Source organism: Marmota monax, unplaced genomic scaffold (assembly GCF_021218885.2).
Source record: "Marmota monax isolate L192 unplaced genomic scaffold, Marmota_monax_Labrador192_F-V1.1 WCK01_AAM20220418_F8-fsc00102, whole genome shotgun sequence".
In the NCBI taxonomy this organism is placed as follows: Eukaryota; Metazoa; Chordata; class Mammalia; order Rodentia; family Sciuridae; genus Marmota; species Marmota monax.
Window position 1 is genome coordinate 1,368,068 of NW_026692494.1, and position 18,490 is coordinate 1,386,557.

Genomic DNA, 18,490 nt, shown 5'->3' on the forward strand with positions numbered 1-18,490 from the left:
CACAGTTCTTCAGGGTCATCCACAATGAAGTTAGGGGACTTTTACCAACACAAACAAAAGCCCAGAATTCTAGGACAGAAGGACAGCTTCTCGTGGGGGTTCCCAAGGTCACACCCTGACAACCCCAACAACGTAGGGTCCTCCTGCCTGTGGACCCATCAAGTTGCCCCAATTCCTGGAACTTGCTCAGGAGGTTCAAGGAGAGACAGGCTCCTTCCCAAATGTGGACACTAGGGGACACCCCTGTGGACACCTAGGAGGGTGCATCAAAGGCCAAAGATGGGTTTGAACACAGGTCGCTGCCCCCTCAGCCACCCCCTTGCTGGATGAGGTGGGGAGGAGATAACCCCTCGGGATTGTTATTTCCTCTAGTAACAAGAGGCCAGGGTGTGGTGGTCTGCTGATTTTCCAGAGACCAAAGCCTGGGTCCAGGCACTGCCAAGAGAAGATGCCCCATTTTACAAGAGCAAGATGGGAAATCAAGTCCAGGAAGTGGCAGGGCCGGGGGCTGCAGGTCCAGATCTCACACCCAAAGTTGGAGGCTTTTCAGGACACCTGGCCCCGCAGACCGTCCACCCCCACTGCCCCTCCATGACAAAGCCGCATGGGCCCCTAGGGCTGTACGCAGGGAAGACCAGCAGAGGCTGATCTGGAAGAGAGTTTATCAGAGCAGGCGCATCTAACATGGCCCTTTCCCTAGTTTTCAAAGGAGATGAGTAATCCAGATGCTTCCAGGATCACCCTGCAAAGGGTGGTCAGCCCTGCGGCCAGCAGACCTGAATGTGGCCCCTGTCCTTGAGATGGAGAAGCCCCCTGTCTGGGGTCTGGCAGTGGCTGTCCGCGATCTTGGAGGTGCAGAGGCTCTGGCAGCCGGCTCCCCCAGCTCTGCTCTAGAGCCGCTGTCTCCCCGCCCTTGGGGCCCAGCTTCCCTCCCCCAGGGCCACGGCCCCTCCCGTCAAAGGAAGTGAGAGGGGCTGTTGTAAGAGGAACCGAGGGCCAGGAGCCGGTGAGGAAGGGAGCAGGGCCATGCCCAAGCCGCCCCCAAGAGCCCTCTGAGCCTGTGCCCCTGCCACAGCCCTTCCGGTGACCCCCCAGGAGCCGGACGCCAACCCCACCATGGTAAGTCCTCCAAGGGTGGGCTCTGGAAGTGTAGGGGTGGGGACAGCAGCCAGGTGGAGGTGCCACGGAGATCGGCCTCGGAAGGTGAGGAATGAGGAGGACAGTGGCCGGCCCTTTGGGGTCCCTCAGTGCAGGTCAAGGGACCCCAGACCCTTACCAGGCACAGGTTCCCATCTGACGATGCCAGGCTGGCTCTTGGGACCCATGGAACAGCAACAGGAGGAGAAGGTGTCCCAAGGGAATCAGAGTGCAGGGACAGGGACCTGGTCCCTTCCTGGGGGACGTCCGGGGAAGCCAGTGCTTAGCTCAGCTCTCATCTCCCCCTGTGGCCCTGGACGTGTCCCCTCCTCTCTCCTGGCCTCGGTGCACACAGCTGTCATCTCTGGAGGGCTGGCTGTGAACGAGGTTCTTCAGGAGCGTTTCGGTGGGGACATTCAGAGGGCCTGTGGGTCTGGCCGTCTGAGTCCACCAATGGGGGGAGAAGCTGTGTCTCATGGGCCGGGGGGGGGGGGGGGGGGTAGTGACAGTGTGGCTGTGCGGGTGGCGGGTGGTTTGGCTGTAGTGTCTACAGAGGAAAAGGTGGGGAGATGGTCACAGTGTTAGTGTCCTCGCTCGGAGCCACCCGCAGAGGATGGCCACAGAGACCCCTGCAGACAGCCTGCGCGCCGAGGTCAGGTGTGTTGGAGCGGTGACCCGAGGCCTTCCGGTCCAGCCCCAGCAGCCCCGCAACACCCAGCAAGAGGGAGCGCGCTGGCTCCACGGGCCTCCCCAGGTCCCAGCCCCAGACCTCCTCAGGCCACTTCAGCTTTCGGTTTTTGTCATTCTGTCAACGAGAATGCAGAATGCGGGGCAGGGTTCTCGGTGGTTGCAGAAAACAGCTGGGCAGGGCGAGGCAGAGGTGGCGCGCGGGGCAGGAGCCGGCTAGCCTGAGACCCTCCTGGGAGAGCAGGGGCGCGCCGGGCATCACGGGCTCCGCGGCCCACAGCCAGGCCTTGGGACAGAGACGCTTCCAACGCAGCCGAGCCCGGGGCCGAGGAGCCCTGGTGGGCACTTGGCTCAGAAGAACACGGGAAGCGACTTGCTCCTTGGGAGATAGGACGGGGCCGAGTGGGAGGGGAGGACAAGCAGGAGAGGTGGAGGAGGCCACCATGGGAACGCCACCTCTGCCTGTGGGGCTGGACTTCCTGCAGGGACACAGGACTCTGTTCAGAAGGTCTGTGACAGAGCACACGGTGTGCGCCCAGGACACAGTGGCCATTCCGGGGCGGGGCTCAGGTGCTTCTGGAGTCAGCCCCGGGAAGGGTGCGGGCGACCCTGGTCACTAGGGAGGAGTGGTCACCGTCGGCTGCAATGGCGGCTGTTGCTATGGTGCTAACGGTGGCTCTTGTCTCTGAAGTGATGACAGGGGGTTAAGACTGGTCCCTGGACTTTTCCGATGGACGTCTTGGTGAGCCCTGGTGATGGATGAACCGACGCGGTCTGGTTGCTGTTATTGGAGCTGGGTGGCTTGGGGTGTTCTTTGCTGTTTGTAGCTCGTTGCTGGGTTTGGGGGTTTGGGTGGTTTTTTGGTTTGCCTGCTTTGTCATGGTGCTGGGGTGTGACCGCACCCCGCACTGAGCGCCACCCCCAGGCCGCACTGGTTTCTGGTGAGGGTGCTCCCACTGGTGAGGGGGCTCCGAGTGGGCCCTGGCGGGTCAGTGCTGCATCACGGCGTCGCTGAGGTGGCCGGCTGGGCGGCTGCTGGCCAGCAGTGTTGCTGCTGGTGGGTGGTTCCTGGGCTGGTGGGTGGTGATGGGGGCGGCGCAGAGGAGGATGGAACAGGTCCCTCCTGTTTCTGCTTGACTCTGGCTGGTGCCGGCACCGCTGTCATTAGCAGTTTCTGTTTGACTGACTGTGGGCTGCGGGGAGGAGGCGGCAGCTGGCTGGCACTGGTGGTGACAGGAGGCTGATCGTGGTTGTTTTAAAGGGACAGACAGAAAGCACAGAGACCAGTGATGTGGCTGCCTGGTCTAGGGCCACTGGCTGTGGAGATGGACAGGAGAGACTGGAGCTGAGAGGGACCATAGGTGAAAGTCATGAAGACGAGCCCAGCTGTGGGGCGGGGGGGGGGGGGGGGCGGGATGGCAAGAGCCAGGGCCAGGGAGGTGTTTGCTGGGCCTGGGCCCCACCCGAAGGCTCTTCTCCAGTGAGCAAGAGGGTGAGACCAGAGCTCCCCAGCTCCAGCCTCCGTGTGGGGTGTCAAGTCCCCTGACCCTGGACCGTCTCCAGCAACCAGACAGAGAGCCCCGCTCCAAAAAGACGGGGATCCCTACCTGTGGGATAATGGCTCTGGCTGGACCAAAAGGAAACAGACCCTCTGCTTCCCCAAGCGGGAGGGCAACCCTGGGAGCCTTTGGAGACAAGGATGCTGTTTGCACAGCGTGGGATACAGAGCGTGGCCCCAGAGCCCACGGGGCGGGGGAGGCAGACCAAGGCTCCAAGGGCAGCCCCGAGGGACCAGGGGTCTTGGTGCCAGCAGCAGTGCCACCACATCACATCTCCTCCCAGCAGCCACAGCTCGTGGGACCCCCGAGGAAGGAAGTGGTATTCTGTGCTCTCTCCAGACTGGGGCTCTTGCTCCTCCTCACGCAGGAACAGAAAGCTGGGAGCACTTGGGGTGACTGGAACAAGCTCCCTTCCTCATGGCCTTGGGCCTCCAGGGGCCAAGCCCGAGGCTGCTGCAGATGGCAACGGGGAGGCTGGCATGTGTGTGTGACAAACTCTGCCTCGCCACATCTGCACAGCAGCCCTGTGAGGTCTGCGTGCTCCGGGCTCCCATATTCCAGATGGGGAAACTGAGGCAGCTGGCGGTCAGGCGAGCATCTGTGTAACCAGAGCGGATTTCAGCTTGGTCACTCCTGAGACCACGCTGTCAACAGCCATCTTGGCACAGCCCGCCCCTCCTGCCAGGAGGTGAGAGGCCACGGTGGAGGTGGGCACTGACCCACATGTCCTGGGCTGCCCATTCCCCTTAAGGACCCCTGCCCATCCCTTCAGCCTTATTTAGAACTGGACACCCTGCTCGCTCCAAAGAAGCTAGACTCGGGGGTCCCCGACACACACCCCGAGACCTGCCTCCTGCCGGAAGCTCTGCGCCCGCTCCCCTTCCCCAACCCAGGCCCTTTGGGCAATCTCTCCACCTACTCCAAGAGGAGGGTCATCTGCACATGGTCTCAGCTCCCTCGGGCACAGCAGAGTCTCAGGAAGTGTGCTCAGTACAGGGCGGGCGCCCCAGCCCCACAGCAGCCACCACCTTGACCACAAAGAACCCCTCCTCCCTTTCGCACAGGGCAAGTCTGTCCCAGACTACCCCTACCCCTCCTGCCTCTCACCTTGGGGTAGGAAGACCTCTCTGAAGAGCTGAAGGAAGAAGCTACCTTCCCCTTCCCACCCTAGCACCTCCAGCCCCTGATGGTCTTTCACAACAGCCCCAGCAGGTTGAGTCATACTCAGCTTGTGGTCAACTGTGACCACAACCTCTTCGTTACACCCCCACCCCAAGGAAGGGGCTCATGAGTAAACAGTTGAAACTTGACCCATGGTAACTTGGAAGGCACAGAGGGGGGGATGCTTAGAAGACAGGACAGGGAGAAGTCTCTTCCATGGTACTCCATTCATTCATTCAGCAAGTATGTACTGACCAGCTCCTACATCCTAGTCCTCTGGAAGCTCATAAAGGAATCCCTGTGAGAAGAGGGGAGACAGGGCTGAGAGTGAGTTGGTCCTTCCAGAGCCACAACGTGGTGAACTGTCAACCCAGGACTTGAAGACAACCTGTCATGTGCCAAAATCCTTGACTGCCCCTACACACCCACGGACAAAGCCTCCTCTCCCTTCCATGCACGCGGCCTGGGCTTGATGATTGGCTGGAGCTAAGAGTGTCTGGGGGCCAGGCCCTGGGGACAGGATGGAGAGGGAGGGGATGGCAGGCCTGTGAGACACAGAGGCTACTCTGCAGAGCAAGGGAAGAAAGGAGGGACAGGAAGAGGAACCAAGCGCCAAAGGCCACCACAACCAGACGGCCAGTGCACCCAGTCAGACACAGCTGGCCTCAGGCCTCTAGTTCCAGCAAGAGGAAGTGGCCTTGGGTCTCAGCTCAGCCCGAGGGGCCTCACTGCATGAAGAAAGGACCAGCCTGAAAGGGGAAGCCCTGGATACGCCAGTCTGTTCTCACCCCATCTGTCCTCATCTGACTTGAAGCACCAAACCCCGCCAACTCTGACCCAAACTGTCAGACAGTCGGGTATGTTCTCTCTTCCCACGCAGCCACGCTCCTGCTGTGTGATCTCCAGGAGGTTACCTAACCTCTCTGTGTTCTCTGCACAGTTTCCTCTTCTGCAAAATGGACTTGATAATCCTAACAAACTCAGCATGTGTTGAAAGGATGAGATAATTCTCTTTAAAAAGCTTAGGACAGTGCAGAGGTGTGGCTTGCCTAGCAAGCATGAGGTCCTAGGCTTAAAGCCTGGCCCAAGAAAACACAAACTTAGACTAGAGCCTGGCGCAGAATAAACGCCTGCAGAGTCTTAACTACTGCTGTTATTGTTTCCCAACCTTAGCACTCACAGACCCACCCCCCCCCAGCTCCTCAGAGGCAGAATCCACTTCCTGTCCTCCCAGCCACTGACGCTGGGCTGTTCAGGTCCCCCCAGCCATCAGCTCAGACAGGGAGCAGATCCCAAGCCCACAAACGGTGAAGGACACCACTTCATTCCCAGTCTTCATCCTCCCTCCTCACCAACGTGCTCTGGTCTCCCCATCTTGAAAACAGGAAATCCTCGGTGACCCCACCTTCCCCCCAGCTCCTTCCCTCTTCCTCTTCCCAACCAAAGTGTCTGACACCTGTCCTCACACCGCCTCCCCCCTCAAGCTGACTTCTGACCCTGAGGTCTCTGACCGCCTCCCTGGGGACCCTGGAGGGTGTGGCCAATCCTCAGTAGCTGGTGCAATCTCCCCACCCTCGCACCCCTCATCCCAGCTGAGCCGCCCTGGCAGCCCCAGCTGGCCCCGCCCTGCCCTCATCCCGGCCACGCCCCCTTCTCCTAGCAGGGCTTGCAATCCAGGCCAGGGCACACTGGACTCCCCGAGGGTCACAAAGAACTCGTGTGACCCCAGTCCTGCAGAGGGAGGCGCTCAGGCCCGCGCAGCAGGAATACCTCCAGGTGCGCCCCTGTGACCAGGTGTGTCCGTGAGCACACAGCCCCACCTGCAGGCCAATACTGAGGGGTGGTACAGTGGCCACTTCAACAGCACGAGCAGTGTGACCTTGGGGGACATCAGCTTCCCAGAGGTTGAGCTTGGCGAAATCTGGAAAAACTAAAACCTCCCTTTGCCCTTGGTGGTCATGCGGCTGCAAAAGGCAGTGGGTGTCAATCATGCTGGGCGTGTGCAGGCTGAGCCGACCCCATCCAGAACTCTCAAATCCAAAAATGCTCCCAAATCTGAAATTTTTGAGTGCTGACATGATGCCAAAAGTGGACAGTTTCACCCCTGACCTCATGCGAGAGGTGGCAATCAAGACGCAGGGTGCACTAAAAGTAGTGAACAAAATCACCTTCAGGTCAGACACGGACACATGTGGAACAAAGGCAGCTCACATGCAGACTTGGGTCCATCCCGGGATGTCTATGAATATGCAAATACACCAAATCTTTTAAAAAGAATTTAAATTCTTTTATTTTATTAATTTTAATTATTATTTTATTTAATTTTTTATTAATTCTTTCAGGCATTTTGATTATAATTATCACGGGTACAGATTCTCTGTTTATGCGTAAAACAGCTTGATTCTAGGCTCCAGTGATTATAAACAGGTTTGTCACTTACATGAGCATCTGCCTAGGTGGGGAAGGGGCTGCAGGTGTGCAGGGGCTGCAGGTCTCCACCCTGAGACCCACCCAGTAAGTGCCAGTCACATCCCCATCTCTGAGACAACCAAAAATGTCCCCATGATTCCAAATGTGCCTCCAGGGACAGTATGCCCACCTGAGAACTCTCCCGGTGCGAACCCCAACTCTGGCTCCAGCACAGCCTTTCTGGTCCCCTGAGCGACCCCTGCACGTTCCCCAGGGCCCCACACTCAAAGCATCCCTCGCTGAGCTCATCACCAGCTTCTCCTGCTGGGTCACCACCTGGCTGTCACCTTGATCTTCACCTTTAAGCCCAAGCCACGTCCTCCCCCCTTTCCTCATTCAGTCCCCCTCCCACCCACCCTTCCCTCTCCCCCTCCCCCAGGCCTCCCAGCCAGAACCCAGCTCCAAGCTCAGGCCTCAACAGTCAGGCCAAATTCCTTGTCTTGACCCTGGGGGACCCCTGCTCCATTCACTCACCCTCCCGCTTTTCCTCACTGACTCAGTGCTGACACCTCGACATGCCGGAGCCCCTGCCCTGGGGGACGCAGATCAGCTGGGTGTGCCACGTCCAAGGTGTGGATGCTGAGGGACACTCGGGAGGCAGCAGGGGTTCAGAGGAAGCACCTCACCTGTTCCGTATTCAGGAAGTTCTCTCCAGAGGGATGTCCCCTGAGCCCGTCACAAAGGATGGATTGGCTTTGAGGAGGCAAGGAAGGGTGTCTGACGGGGACTGGCATTCGCTGAGACCCGGAGGATGCAAGATGAGCACTTGGCTCAAGATCCCCTGTGGCATGCATGAGTGGGAGGGCCACCCGGAGCCTGAAAGGCCTTTCAGTCACACAGAGACGGGTCAGGGTCACCACGTGAAAATGCACACTGATAACTCGGCCGGGGCAGGTGGAGGAGTTCAGGGGCGACTCCCTGCTCCTGCCCACCCCCTCCTCTGCCCTCCACCTCTGCCCGGGATGGAGACTCCCTGGGGAGGAGAAGGGACAGAGTCTTCCTGCTTCCCAGCGCAGCCTCTGGCGGGCACAGAGGCTGGAATCTGTTCTCCACTGTCAGACTGGGGCTCCCATTGTCCACCCTGGACACAGAGCCATGTCCTCAGGCCACTAAGGACAAGCCACGCCACGCCCCCGCCTCGGTTTCCCTCCTAGCCTGTGTCCCAAGATGACCATGTGAGGATGGCTGTAGTGTCGGCCCCAACACCATGTCCCCCAGACCTGGCGCATCACATGAGCTTGGTCAAATGCCCATCAGCCTCGTTGTTCTTCCCACCACTCGGGCTGGGCAGGAGTACCCCACTCCAGCCACCTGGTTCCCCAGAACGTTTGATCCTCAGCCCTAGGGAGCAGGGCCACCCCGGGCTTTACGGATAGGGCAGGGGAGGCCCACAGCACTACTAGGCTGCCTCGCCAAGATTAGGACCCAGTCCCAGCCCCACACCAAGGCGGGGCTCACTTCAGCCCCACACCAAGGCGGGGCTCACTTCAGCCCTGGTGTTCCTCGACCACCCACCTCCCGGGCTGAGGGGAGTCTGGAACTGGCTGTGCCCCTCCTGCACTGGAGAACACCTCCTGGGGGACCCTCCAATGCTGGGTCCAGCCTTCTCCCCCCCTGACCTAGCTTTGCCCACACCACTCTCCTGCTCCACCCTGTCCATATCCTCTCTGCCCAGACACCCGTCTCCAACCCCCCAAACCTGCTAGAAGAGTGGGTCCTCTTAGGAGATTTGGTCTTGGCTCCCAGCATCCTTTGCTCTGGAATATTTCTCTGAAGTTCGGTTTCCTCCTTTGCCCTGGTTCACTCAGCAGATCTCCCTATTGGGACTAAGAAAGGACTCCCCCCGGGTCCCAGCCTCCAGAAGCTCCCGGCCTGGGATGGGGCACTTCCTGCAGGAGGGACACCTCTGAGCCTGAGTTTGCCACCAGGGAAGCTCCAGGGGACTGTCGCTGTCTGTTGCCAGACTCCTGCCCGGCAGGGGTGTCCTGGACAGGAGCAGCAAGCGTCCCCAGAGAGACCCTGAATCTAGGGCACTGGATGAGTTCACTTGGGCTAGAGGCTGGGGGGGTGCCTGTGCCCGAGTCTCCCCCATGGGCCCAAAGAAGGGCATGAGAAACTGGGGGAGGCGAAGGGAAAGTGGGAGCGAAGGAAGGTGCCAGAACTGATGAGGAGCAAGGCCAAAGAGAAGAATGTGACAGAGGCGACCGGGAGACTGGGCCAGGTGTCATGGGCTGAGATAAGGAATAGTGTCACAGCAAGATCCAGGACAGAGGTCACGCACCAGGTTGGGACACATGATCACGTGGGCAGAGGGAGGAAGGAGGTCTCCTCAAGGTGAAAGGGGTTAGCTGAGGTGGAATGTCACAGAGCAGCTGGTCGGGAGGGAGGGAGGGAGGGAGGGGGAGGGAGGGAAGGAAGTGAGGACCAGGGTGGGGGGTTCCCCAGCAAGGCTCCAGCCTCCCTCCTCCTGCGCCACAGCCTGTGAGGGCCCCACTGGGGCGGGCGTCTGTCCTCCATGGGGGGAGGTACTGAAAGGGGGGATGGATGCACAGAAAGACCAAAAAAGAGGCCTGAGGGATGGACCCGAGCCGTCCTTCTGTGGTCAGAAGCCTGAATGGGCCTTGCCGCCCCTCGCGGGGTCCCTGAGGTGGGGAGGAACGCAGGTGGCTAAGGTGACGCCCATCCTGGTGGTGGTGAGCAGGCGCCCAACCGCAGCTCACCCTGCCGCACCGCGCTCACCCAGGGCAGCAAGGAGCGCTTCCACTGGCAAAGCCACAACGTGAAGCAAAGCGGCGTGGACGACATGGTGCTGCTGCCCCAGATCACCGAGGACGCCATCGTGGGCAACCTGCGCAAGCGCTTCATGGACGACTACATCTTCGTAGCCTGGCCGTGGGCAGGGGGCAGGCAGGGAAGGGATGCAGGGACAGGGGAAGGGCTGGGCGGAGAGGGGCATGGCAGGTGGACGGAGACATTCAGGGAAGGACATGGAGGGCCTGAGCCATGGGCGGAGAGTGGGTGCACGGACAGAGGGAGGCTGGGCATCGAGGGCCCTGGGCTGGAGACCGAGGGCAGATGAAGTATCAGTGGGCTGTACTGGGAGGTAGCTGTACCTGTCCCTCCTCCCCCTGCCCCAGGGTCACAGTCCCATTTTCTGGACGAAGCCCAGTTTTTTCCTAAGAGACTCGAGGTCCATCTGAGTATCTCTGTGTCTCCCTCCAAGTAACGGGGCTCAGGGAATCCCCAGGGGAGCAGAAGGAGGCCATAGGGTCCTTGAAGGACAAAACCCTCCCAACACTCCGTGGTCCTTAACCGTCTCCCAGACCTACATCGGCTCGGTGCTCATCTCCGTAAATCCCTTCAAGCAGATGCCCTACTTCACTGACCGTGAGATCGATCTCTACCAGGGCGCGGTGAGGCCGGGGTCAGGCGGGAGGAACAACCCAAGACGCCCAGCCCTGGCCTGGGCTGACACCTGCCCTGCCCCCCCCAGGCCCAGTACGAGAACCCCCCGCACATCTACGCCCTCACAGACAACATGTACCGCAACATGCTCATCGACTGTGAGAACCAGTGCGTCATCATCAGGTACGGGGCGGGGGGGCCCTGATGGACCCTCCGGCAGGCACCTGCTCAAACATCACCACTACCCCAAGGGTGGTTTCCTGGAACTCCCAGTCCCAACAGCCTTGCTCTCCCTGTCTGCCCCTTCCCGCCTCCTGGCTTACTTCCCTCGCACCGGATCACTTCTGATATATTTTATTGATTCATTCTGTCACTGGCCGTCTGTCCCTTGTAAATGTCAGCTCCATGAGGACAGGGATTTCCATCTGCCTTGGTCACTACTGTCTCCCCAGTCCCTGGAATAGTGCTGGGTACACCATAGGTGCTCAATCAATGAATGAGTGATGGGGCAGGCACTTCTACCACCCCCACCCACTGACCACTCCTTCTTCCCTCTACCCCAGTGGAGAGAGTGGAGCTGGGAAGACAGTGGCCGCAAAATACATCATGGGCTACATCTCCAAGGTGTCTGGCGGGGGAGAGAAGGTCCAGGTGAGCGGCAGCAACCCGACAGGCCGGGTCTCCCCCAGCTGCATCTCTGCTCCACCTGACCCCGACTGACCTCTTTCCACCTGCCTCTGTCCCCAGCACGTCAAGGACATCATCCTGCAGTCCAACCCGCTGCTGGAGGCCTTCGGCAATGCCAAAACCGTGCGCAACAACAATTCCAGCCGATTTGTAAGTCTCCACCACCCACCTGGAGCAGCTGCTCCCTCCAAGCCAACCTTCTCGACCCCCCCAGACCACACACACACACACACACACACACGTCACACATGTTCACACATGCACACACACACACATGTCACACACATGCACACACACGCACACACACGTCACAGACACGCACACACACGCACACACATGTGCACATGCACACACACACGTGTACACACACACATACACACACACACAGCCAGGATTATAGCCCCCGTGGAAATTTAGCAGGAAACGCCTACTTCTGGAAGGGAGACTCACTTCCTACTTATGGTCCGTTTGAAAAAGGGTCCCCCATTGTCAGGACTGTGGAGGCCATGACACCTCTGTGTAACATCCTTAAATACTCTCCTGGTGGCAGCCACGAAAACTTCCTTTTCAGATTTCAGGTCCAATTTATTCCTCCATTCATCCTTTCAACAAAGAGTTCTTGGGCTTCTTTTTGTGGGTGTCATGGGCTGAGTAAACAGATCTGGATTTATGGTCTGGTTCTGTCACTGTTTAACTGTGTGGCCCAGTTGGGAAAAAAAAATGATGTCATCTCTTGAGGCTCCCACTTGCTCATCCATAAAACGGAGATGATGTTACACTGCGATGTAAATAGACCCCACACCTCCCGCCACCCAAACACTTCAGCATGGATATCACTGATCATTGTCCAGTATAAATTTGAAGCTTTTCTTTAACTGCATACTGCAAAATACATACATCCAAAGTGGACCACTCTAATTTTTATGTGGTGCTGAGGATTGAACCCAGCGTTCAATCCATCACCATGACTCCTGAGTTCCCACTTGGCCCTTTCGTCAACCTCTACTCCCAACTGACAGTAGAAGCAACCACTTTTCTGATTTATTGTTTGCCACATATTCATTTCACCTGCTCTAGAACGTCTTCTAAGTGAAATCACATAATATTATTATTCGAATAATACACATAAAAACACAGATGAGGGCTGGGGTTGTGGCTCAGTGTCAGAGCACTTGCTTCGCACATGTGAGGCGCTGGGTTCAATCCTCAGCACCACATAAAAATAAGTAAACAAAATAAAGATATTGTGTCCATCTATAACTAAAAAAAAGTTTAAATATTAAAAAACATGGATGACTGTCAAAACATATATACATTTTACTGTACAATTTTAGTGTACAATATGGTAAATAGTCATTACATGCTACAGGTGTTGTGTAAGATGACGATGTAATTTGTATTGTTTTTGGACAGGGGTGGTAGAGGACTTTCTTCCCTCTAACCTCTGGCCAGAGTAGAACTCAGATGGTGTTAGAGACCAAAGAAGGGGTCTTTGGGGCCCTTTTGGGGAGAGCATATAGGAGATGCCAAAGGACCACGGGGATCCACAGCATCCCACAGAGACATGGAGGCCTCTGTGTTAGGGTGCAGGGACTTGGAAACTGGTTGATAAAATGTGATGATACCAGGACTGGTACAGCTAAACGGGTAGAATGGTCATTGCTTGCCCAGGGCACAACCTGAGCAAAGGCCAAAGGGGCAGCTGGTGAAAGGAGCAAGTACTTTATAAGTGGGTGTAGGAAGAGGAAGGAGAGGGAAGGCCAAGAAGAGACAAGAGAAGCAGGCTCCCAAGACCCTTCCTAGGCTTTGCACCACCTGCCCTCTGGCCCTGGGGACTAATGTGGTTCTTTGCGATTCAGGGCGTTATCATTTATGGTATTAGGTAATCATACCTAATAGTGGACTTCAGTGTGACACATTTATACATGCACATAATGTAATTTGGTCAGTTTAATTTGGACACCGGTCCCACCCAGTGTCCAGCCGCTGGTTCTGCAGCTGGTGGCAGGGATCCTACAGAACTTCCCCTTCTCCTCCTCCCGCCCTCCCCCAGGGCACTCCCTCTACTTGGCTCTTCTCCGAGATCCACCGCCACCATTTTTCCCCCTTTTTTCTCTCTGGATTCCACCTAAACCCAAATGACCCTTGATTTTCTGAGTCTGGTTTATTTGGCTTAACATAAAGCTCTCTAGTTCAATTCGTTTTCCTGCAAATGACGTGATTTCCTTCTTCTTTGTGTAGTCTGTATTCTTACTGGATGGGGGTGATAGAAAGTAAAGCTCCATCTGTTCAGAGACCACCTTTTCTTTCTCCGTTCACCTGTTGATGGGCCCCGGGCAGTTTCGTGGCTTGGCTAGGTGATGGTGCATGGATCACTACGGTGTGATGACTTTAATTCTTTTGGATAAATAGCGAAGAGTGGAATAGCTGGTTGCGAGGTGACAGCTGGTTCAGTGGCGGTGCCATTCCGAGTCCTCTGAGGAACCTCCACACTGACGTCCACCGTGGCTGCACTGATTCGCCACCCCACCACCAGAGTATACGTGTTCCTTTCCCCGCGTCCCTACCAGGATTCACTATTTGTATCCTTGATGTCTCCAGGGCAAGTACTTTGAGATCCAGTTTAGCCGTGGCGGGGAGCCAGATGGGGGCAAGATCTCCAACTTCTTGCTAGAGAAGTCCCGCGTGGTCATGCAGAATGAAAATGAGAGGAACTTTCACATCTACTACCAGGTGCAGGGAAGGGCCCATGGGGCTGGGCCACAGGAACCCCAACTGGACCGCAGGGGTTGGGGAGGGAGATAATGGGAAGGTCAGTGTCCAGGGAGCCCACGAGGGCTGTGCTGGGTCAGCTCCAGAAGCATGAGCATCGCTCACCCTCCAGCTGTTGGAAGGGGCCTCGCAGGAGCAGCGCCAGAACCTGGGGCTCATGACGCCCGACTACTATTACTACCTCAACCAGTCAGACACCTACAAGGTGGATGGCACCGATGACAGGAGCGACTTCAGTGAGACCCTGGTGAGTACCAGACACCACTGCAGCCCTCAGCCAGTCCCTAAGCCCAGAGAAAACCCTCTCACATTATAAATAAGGTAACTGAAGCCCAGAGAGGCACAGAGACTTGTCCAAGGTCACACAGCAAGTGAATGAAAGAGCCAGGCCAGGCACCCCAAATGTTCTGACTCTGAATCTATGCTGTGGCCCCAGGGGCAGGGTGGAAGCCAAAGTTGGTTTTCCCTGTTGTGCCCACAGAGTGCCATGCAAGTCATTGGGATCCCACCCAGCGTCCAGCAGCTGGTTCTGCAGCTGGTGGCAGGGATCCTACACCTGGGGAACATCAGTTTCTGTGAAGAGGGGAATTACGCCCAGGTGGAGAGTGCAGACCGTGAGTGTGGGCGCTGGGGAGAGAGGGGAGCCTATGTGTGTGTGAACTGCTTCCTCCTGATTCAGAACCCACGAGGACAATGTCATTGTCACTGGGCAAGATGTGGAGTCCCAAGGGGCTGACCCTGTCCCCTTTTGCCCTGGCCTGGCAGTCCTGGCCTTTCCTGCCTACCTGCTGGGCATTGACAGCGGGCGGCTGCAGGAGAAGCTGACCAGCCGCAAGATGGACAGCCGCTGGGGCGGACGCAGTGAGTCCATTAATGTGACCCTCAACGTGGAGCAGGCAGCCTACACCCGTGACGCCCTGGCCAAGGGACTCTATGCCCGCCTCTTCGACTTCCTGGTGGAGGCGAGTGGAACCGGGGCTGCGGGACGTGGGCTGTGGGGCTAGGTGGGCACCCGGTGCCTACCAAGTCCTGGGCTTGAGCCCACCAAGCGGAAGAGGCAGACTTGACTCCTCATCTCACCAACTCCTGGCTGGGGATGGAGGCGACTCTCAGCACAGGCGGCAGGGGATGAGATGGGAGATCCGGAAGCTCCTGTGCTGTGGCACGGAGCCCTGGAGGGAAGGGGCTGCTGGAGACTCCAGACCTGGACTGGCATCAGGGCAATGGGGACGGAGGGGGGGTGCATTTGAGAGCCAGGAGGAGGAGTGTTGAGGGGACAAAGCGACGGACAGATGGGGGCAGAAAGGAACAGGACGTGTCAGGGCCAGTAACAGTCAGGACCGTAACAAACACGTGCAGCCCTTAGGCACCGTCCTAAGTGTTCTATGTGCATCGGCTTCTTGAATCTTCAGAAAAATACCCATAAAGTACAGATTAAGCATCCCTAATCTGAAAATCCCAAATCCCAAATGCTCCAAAATCCAAGATTTTTGAGCACTAAAATGAGACCACGAGTGGAAAATTCGGCCCCTGACCTGATAGACTGTCAAACTGCAGATATGCCAGGCACGGTGGTGCAGTCCTGTAATCCCAGTGACTCAGGAGGACTGCAAGTTCAAAGCCAGCCTCAGCAACTTAGTGGGTCCCTAAGCAACTTGGGAAGTCCCTATGTCAAAATAAAATATATATATATATATATATATATATATATATATATATACACACACACATACATATACATATATATATGGTCTGGAGATGTAGTTCAGTGGTAAATTGCCCCTGGGTTCAATCCCCAGTACCAATCATACATATATAATATGAAGGTGCACTAAAAATATTGTATAAAATGAACTTCAGGCTATGGGTAGAGAGTGCATATGAAAGAAGTGAGATTTGTGTTTGGATTTGGGTCTCATCCCCAAAACATCTCATTATATACCTGCAAATATTCCAAAATCAAAACTCTGAAACACTTCTGGTCCCAAGCATTTCAAATAAGGAATACTCACCCTATAGTTGGTTTTTGTTTGTTTGTTTTAGAGCTGGGGACTGACCTCAGGAGCACTTTACTACTGAGCTACATCTCTAGTCTTTTTCTTTTTTATGTTGAGATGGGGTCTCACTAAATTGCTGAGGCTGGCCTTCAACTTGTGATCCTCCTACATCAGCCTCCTGAGCTGCTGGGATGACAGGCGAGCACCACTATGCCTAGCTCTAGTTGCTTTTTAATTAGTTTTTGCAGTGCTGGGAATCAAACCCAAGGCCTCACATATGCCCACAGGTGCTCTAACACTAACTATACCCCCAACCCAGTAGTTGCTATAATTAATCCATTCTTTTGTGTATGTGTGTGGTGCTGGTGATTTGAACCCAGGGCCTTGTGCATGCAAGGCAAGCACTCTACCAACTAAGCTGTATCCCCAGCCCAATCCATTCTTTTGATTAATTTTTTTTTTGAGATGAGTCTCACTGTTGCCCAGGCTGGTCTCGAGCTACTGATCTCAAGGGATTCTCCTGCCACATCTTCCCGAGCATTGACACTACAGGTGTGCACCATGACACCTAGCTTATTAATTCGCTTTAGAGATGAGGAAACAGAGACACGGAGAGGTTAAGTGGCAGAGGTGGCTGCCAGATCAGGAACCCCAATACTCAAACACTTGGATCTCTCATAAGGGTGACTGATTACAAGGTGGGAGGACAGAACATGGCACTAGAGAGAAACTGGTGAGAGGGGACACGGTCCATGAGCACAGCTAAGAGCACATCAGGAGAGTGCTGACCAGATGCCCACTGACTGCCGTCCCCACCACACTACAGGCCATCAACCGTGCGATGCAGAAGCCCCAGGAGGAGTACAGTATCGGTGTCCTTGACATCTATGGCTTCGAGATTTTCCAGGTTTGGTCACTGCACCTCCAACCCCCAGCCCACACCTGTCCTCCATACAACCTAGGGTAGCCCGTGGCCACCTAGCATCAGCCCACTGATGGAGGGACCCCTTTCCTCCCTGGCAGAAAAATGGTTTTGAGCAGTTCTGCATCAACTTCGTCAATGAAAAGCTGCAACAAATCTTCATCGAGCTCACCCTGAAGGCTGAGCAGGTGGGCAGCGCAGCCAAGTGGCATGGGATGGGTATTGGGGTGGGGTAGGACCTTGAGAGTCACCGAGCCACTGGGGACACCCCAGCCCCTGGTCCCCACCTCCCTGCTTGCCCCCTGTTAGCCAGCTCCCCAGCACCAGCATGAAATCCCAACATCATCGTCTCAGAGAGAGAAAGGGTTATTCTGGCCCACGGCTTTGGAGATTCCCGTCTAAGATTGGATGGACCCATAGCTTTGGGCCTCTGGTGGGGGTGCCAGATGGCAAAGCGCATGTCAGAACAAACTGCCCACCTCGTGGCCAGGAAGCAAGAGAGAGAGAGAGGAAGGGGAGGGTCCCATAAGTCCCTTCAAGGACATACCCCCAATGGCCTAAAGACTCGCACTAGGCCCCACCTCCCCTAAGTGCCACCACCTCCCAAGAGCACCACTCCGTGGACCAGGCCATCATACAGGCCTTTGGGGGATACTCAGCATCCATACTGCAGCCCCCGCCGGCACTTCCCTGCATTTCCCTCTGCCTCGGAAGCTGGTGGTTTATCCACCAGGTCCTGTTGAGTGTCCATCTGGGAGGATCGGAAGCAGGGACATGGTTCCCTGGCACTTCCTGCCTGCCCCACCCAGGGCCAGAGACAGGCCTGGGAGAAGAGATGGGTGGCACTGGGCACAGCTCCTCCATCCACCCCTCCCGCCCCCTTCCCCCCAGGAGGAGTATGTGCAGGAGGGCATCCGCTGGACCCCCATCGAGTACTTCAACAACAAAGTCGTCTGTGACCTCATTGAAAACAAGCTGGTGAGGACTGACACACTTCCAGAGGTCTCGCTGGGCCTGGGAGACCCGGGAGTGGGTTATGGCAGCCTAGGGCCCCTCTAGCCTAGGCCCAGGTCTCCAGCAGATGAAGCACAACTGAAATATCCCCTCAGCCACCTGATGCGTGGCCTCTGCCCCCCGGCTGAGCTGTCATTTCTTCACTGGACATCCCCCTGGGCTCAGAGGGGTCAAAGTCATGAATTCCTCCTGGGGTCCCCCGCTCTCTCCTGCACTCCATGGAGCACACATTTCTAAGTCCTCGACCACCAAAAACCACTTTTTCTGACCCGTGGGAAGGAACTCTGGGTCTCGCGGTTAGGTAGGAGCCTTCCCACTGGAGCGACACCAGCCCCACTGCCACCATCGGGGCGAGTATCACGCGCCCTCCCCGCCTGCTCCAGCCCTCTGCACCTGCTCGCCTCTGGGCTCCCTCTCTGGGGCTGGCGACTGGCCAGGGCAGGACCAGCCGACTAAGCTGCCCTCTGCTCGCCCTGGCAGAGCCCCCCGGGCATCATGAGCGTGCTGGACGACGTGTGCGCCACCATGCACGCCACAGGCGGAGGTGCCGACCAGACGCTGCTGCAGAAGCTGCAGGCGGCCGTGGGCACCCACGAGCACTTCAACAGCTGGAGCGCGGGGTTCGTCATCCACCACTACGCCGGCAAAGTGCGTGCTCCCGCCCCCGCCCCGCCGCTGTA

At 56.9% G+C, this 18,490-nt stretch overlaps 1 protein-coding gene across 1 annotated transcript in view; it reads left to right on the forward strand.

Annotated features, from left to right (window-relative positions):
• The first annotated feature begins 890 nt into the window (after nt 1–890).
• Nucleotides 891–18,490, forward strand: part of Myo1f (myosin IF) — a 34,773-nt gene continuing 17,173 nt past the window's right edge. Inside the window, exons 1-14 of the mRNA XM_046443804.2 lie at nt 891–1,119; nt 9,757–9,894; nt 10,337–10,426; nt 10,507–10,601; nt 10,982–11,069; nt 11,166–11,255; nt 13,707–13,838; nt 13,990–14,124; nt 14,359–14,491; nt 14,643–14,839; nt 16,701–16,781; nt 16,898–16,984; nt 17,688–17,774; nt 18,291–18,458. Of these exons, the coding sequence (XP_046299760.1) occupies nt 1,117–1,119; nt 9,757–9,894; nt 10,337–10,426; nt 10,507–10,601; nt 10,982–11,069; nt 11,166–11,255; nt 13,707–13,838; nt 13,990–14,124; nt 14,359–14,491; nt 14,643–14,839; nt 16,701–16,781; nt 16,898–16,984; nt 17,688–17,774; nt 18,291–18,458 (1,524 nt within the window). The 5' untranslated portion in view covers nt 891–1,116. The remainder of the gene's footprint in view (nt 1,120–9,756; nt 9,895–10,336; nt 10,427–10,506; nt 10,602–10,981; nt 11,070–11,165; nt 11,256–13,706; nt 13,839–13,989; nt 14,125–14,358; nt 14,492–14,642; nt 14,840–16,700; nt 16,782–16,897; nt 16,985–17,687; nt 17,775–18,290; nt 18,459–18,490) is intronic.